The sequence below is a fragment of the Cebus imitator genome, unplaced genomic scaffold, assembly GCF_001604975.1.
Source record: "Cebus imitator isolate Cc_AM_T3 unplaced genomic scaffold, Cebus_imitator-1.0 Scaffold99, whole genome shotgun sequence".
NCBI lineage: Eukaryota > Metazoa > Chordata > Mammalia > Primates > Cebidae > Cebus > Cebus imitator.
Window position 1 is genome coordinate 2,201,666 of NW_016107414.1, and position 4,006 is coordinate 2,205,671.

The 4,006-nt window shown below is 46.0% G+C and overlaps 1 protein-coding gene across 2 annotated transcripts in view; it reads right to left on the reverse strand.

Annotated features, from left to right (window-relative positions):
* Positions 1 to 689: 689 nt before the first annotated feature.
* LOC108309964 (protein FAM209A) overlaps positions 690 to 4,006 on the reverse strand; it is a 6,975-nt gene continuing 3,658 nt past the window's right edge. The window contains exons 1-2 of one of the 2 annotated variants that reach the window (XM_017536579.2): positions 1,967 to 3,187; positions 690 to 1,048 (exon numbers count right to left, since the gene is read on the reverse strand). In XM_017536579.2, coding sequence (XP_017392068.1) covers positions 779 to 1,048; positions 1,967 to 2,521 — 825 coding nt within the window. In that variant the 5' untranslated portion in view covers positions 2,522 to 3,187 and the 3' untranslated portion in view covers positions 690 to 778. Of the gene's footprint in view, positions 1,049 to 1,966; positions 3,188 to 4,006 lie in introns of those variants that run through there. The other variant, XM_017536580.2, reaches the window with a different exon arrangement.

Consider the following 4,006-nt stretch of genomic DNA (forward strand, 5'->3'; position numbering starts at 1 on the left):
TTATTTTATTTTTATGTTTTATTTAAAATTTAAATATTTATTATTATTATTATTTTAAAATAATAGAGAAGGAATCTCACTATGTTGCCCAGGGTGGTTTCAAACTCCTGGGCTCAAGCAATCCTCCCACCTCGGCCTCCCAAAGTGCTAAGATTACAGGTGTGAGCCACTGCGCCCGGGCCTCTCCCTTTTTCTTAATCCAACTATTGACAAATGTAACTGCTAGTTTGGTAGAGGGAAGAGTCAATACATGGAAACTTTGAAATGGAATGAGTGAAAGGACTCTTGTGGTGCTGACAGAATCAGACGGACTCTAGAATACACCCCTCCTAAATGAATCATTTTGCCACCTAAAAACTGTCATTAAAGTCGTCTTTTGTAATGTGTCAGAGATAAAAAGCAGTTCTGCGTCTGGCACAAATAGATACTATAGAAAAGAAAACAAGAGTTTTTATGGACTGACCTCAGCATCTTATCCCAGATTTCCCCAGCTCCGTCCTCCACCCGCTGCCATTGCACGGAAGCACGAGGTCATCGCATACTATTATGTAGCTTTCAGTGCCCCTCTCACCACCCACAGCTCTAGAGGACGTGAGAGAGGCAAAACCAAAACCACCACTGCTGTGGCTGCTGGTCTCACATTCACTTTTCCTTCTCGTGAAAAAAGAAAATAAGCAAGATCTCAAATGTGGAAGTTCTTCAGAATAGTTTTATTAGTTTGTATACAGTTTGTCAATACTCAACTTTTTTTCTCTATTTTTTTGACACACAAATCCATTCAGTTAGAGCCGCCTTCTCCCCAAATTTCATAGATCGTGATATTATTGTGTGGATCTGCAGGCATCTCTGACCTTCGAAGCCTGAGGTTGCTGCCACCACCTGTTGCCATGGCAACCTTAAGATTCCGTACCTTGGACACAAATTTCACAAGCTCCACCTCGAGTTGGTTCAAGGTATTGAATGCACAGTCTTTGTTGGGGGAAGCATTTTGACTTTTCTTTAGTGGAGTGCGAAATTGGCTGCCTCGAAGGCCAGGAGGATTCGGCTCCTGTCGAGAAAGATACTCAAAGTCAATAATATGGTGGACTTTGCTGGTTTTGACACAGTTCCAAGAGGGTTGGGCCCATTTAAGAGAAGATGGTTCTTGCATTAGAGCAGTCTCTAATGCAGGCATTGGCAGACTGTGGCCAAATGTGGCCCACCGCCTGTTTTTGTAAATCAAGTTTTACTGGGACATGACCATGCTCATTCATTTGTATAGTTAAGGCTGCTCTCATGTTACAATAGCAGACTTGAGTAGTTGCAAGGAAGACCATACTGCCCACAGAGCTGTACCTACTCCCACCCTCCCTAGTCCTTTACAGAAACAGTTTGCCAATCCCTGCTCTCATGGATTTGGGCACAATATCATGATGTGCTGGGTCTTTCTAGGGGAGAACACACTTTCTCTCCCTTTCCCCTTTTGCCTGAAAGAGTTGTTGATGGTCACTTTGAGGCCCAGCTCAAACTACTTTACACCTTTATCTCTTTAGCACAAGTCTCCTATTTTGTTCAGTAATAATACCATTTCCATTTAGCTCAGGAATTTGTAGTAAGTCAAACACTAGGAAAAATGTAAAAACCAGGGGACAGTGAATCTGGCCCTGTGAATAATTTTGAATCTCTGAAACACACCATAAGTTGTTGAATCTATCCTACATTTGAAAAAATCCACCTAACCAGAAAAACTGGGAGCCAATAAGCAGAAGGTCATCTTCCACTGTTTGTCCCGATATCTGTGGTTCTGGGGACTTGTCCTCACTAAGGATACATCAGGAAGGGAATATGCCAGCTTTGCCCAGGACCATGAGGTGGGTTCATCGTATGCAACAGTCCCGCCCAGACTCACTAGAACATCCGTTTCCCTGAGACTCGGAGACTCCTGAGATTGAATCAATGTGGTGTAAAAAAATGGAGCCATCCTTACCTTTTTCTTGCCACTGCCTCCTCGACACTTCAGTATCACATACAGCACAACAACAAACAAAAGCCAGAGCCATTTGTTCCCAAGCCAGCCTTGGGTGTGCTCTGCTGGACTCTGCCGAATCCGAAAGTGCCCTTCGTATGGCACCTTCCCCTGGGGCTCATTAGTTTTCTCTCTCAGAGGAGAGAACATAAAGGCATAGCTGTAGATGAGGCACAGAAGCAGGACCAGGAACCATTTCAGCATCCACATGGTAAGCAGAGATGGGGAAGGGAATTGCTCATGATGGGTTTGCTTGCTCTTGCAACTGGAAGACTGGGCACCTGGTGCCAGGCCCTTGGTGATGTCACAGAGGCCCTGAGCTGAGGCCAGTCTGGCCATTGTGATGATTTCAGGACAGAGGATAATGAGGCTCCTGGGTAGCCCTGGAGGAGGACTCAAAGGGAGATGGGGACATTTCCAGTAGACAGTAAGAGAGAGAGGAGGGGCATAATGGGTGCCAATTCCCTGCCAGGGGACTCTTTCCAACCCTGGAGCTTTGCTGGGAGAGGCCATCATTTCTGTTTTTCATTTGTTTGATCCAGACATTGTGATGAGCAGAGGGGAGATGGCATGTGCCCCGTGGAGCTGAGTTGAACGGGATAGAAAGATGTTAAACCACAGGCTGCCTACAAACTCGGAGCCTCCTATATGGTTGTTTTTTTAGTTGTTTTTGTTTTTGCTCATTTTGTATTTTTAGTAGACACAGGGTTTCTCCATGTTGGGCAGGCTGGTCTCGAACTCCCAACCTCAGGTGATCTGCCTGCCTTGACCTTCTAAAGTGCTGGGATTACAGGCGTGTAATAGGTGGGCCACTGCGCCTGTCCCACCTATGTGTTTTGTTTGGCCTACATTGTTTTTAAAAATTGTCAGTACAAATATTGGGGGGCATTTCACTTTAAAACTCCAGGTTCTGGCCTCCTGTGAGGATATGGGAGGTCCACAAACACTGGACACACACTCATAGAAACAGTCTCTCTGCTGGAGCCAAGTGAAACCAGGCTTTCTGTGACCATATTCCCTCCACAGCCCCCAAAACTCCCTATCACTTCACACCATCATTGATCATAGCAGTGTGTGCTCACCCTGGGTTAAGAGTATACTTTAGGCTGGGCGTGGTGGCTCACACCTGTAATCCCAGCACTTTGGGAGGGCAATGCAGATGGATCACCTGAGGTCAGGAGTTCGAGAATAGCCTGGCCAACATGGTGAAACCCTGTATCTACCAAAAATATAAAACTTAGCCCAGCATGGTGGCATATGCCTGTAGGCCCAGCCACTTGGGAGGTTGAGGCAGGAGAATCGCTTGAACCTGGGAGGCAGAGGTTGCAGTGAGCTGAGACTGTGCCATTGCACTCCAGCTGGGGGGCAACAGAGTGATACTCAGAAAAGAAAAAAATATATAGTTTGATTAAAATTGTGATAAGAACAGGCAGCTTTAGAAATTAGCAGAAGGAGACTGCTGTAAATTAGGTTATGCAGGAAGAATTTCCAGAAAAAGACGGTTGAGTAGAGCAGGAGAGATGATTAGGAGTTGGTGGGTAAAATGGGAAGGAGCTGAAGCCCCCAGATGAAAAGGAATAGCCGGCCTGACAACTGAGGCCAAGGCTGGGAATAAACCTAGGACTCCACAGTATACTGGAAACCATGGGTTTTTAAAAAATGACATAAAACAAGAAATCCCGGGTACTGGAACACTCGGCCTGTTCCCCTGGGTCGTCTGTAGAGCCAGCTTCCTGAGGAAGGCTCTGATTCGAGGATTTATTTCCAAGGAGCAAAACTTTATGCTTCATGAGAAATAATCAAAGTTCTGCTGGGCACCTTCGCTGTGCCTTAAACTGTACTGAGCTCTGTGGAGTAAGAGTAGTTGTGCAGGACTGGCCAGGTGCGGTGGCTCACGCCTGTAATCCCAGCACTTTGGGAGGCCAAGGCGTGCAGATCACCTGAGGTCAAGAGTTTAAGATCAGCCTGACCAACAGGGTGAAACCCTGTCTCCACTAAAAA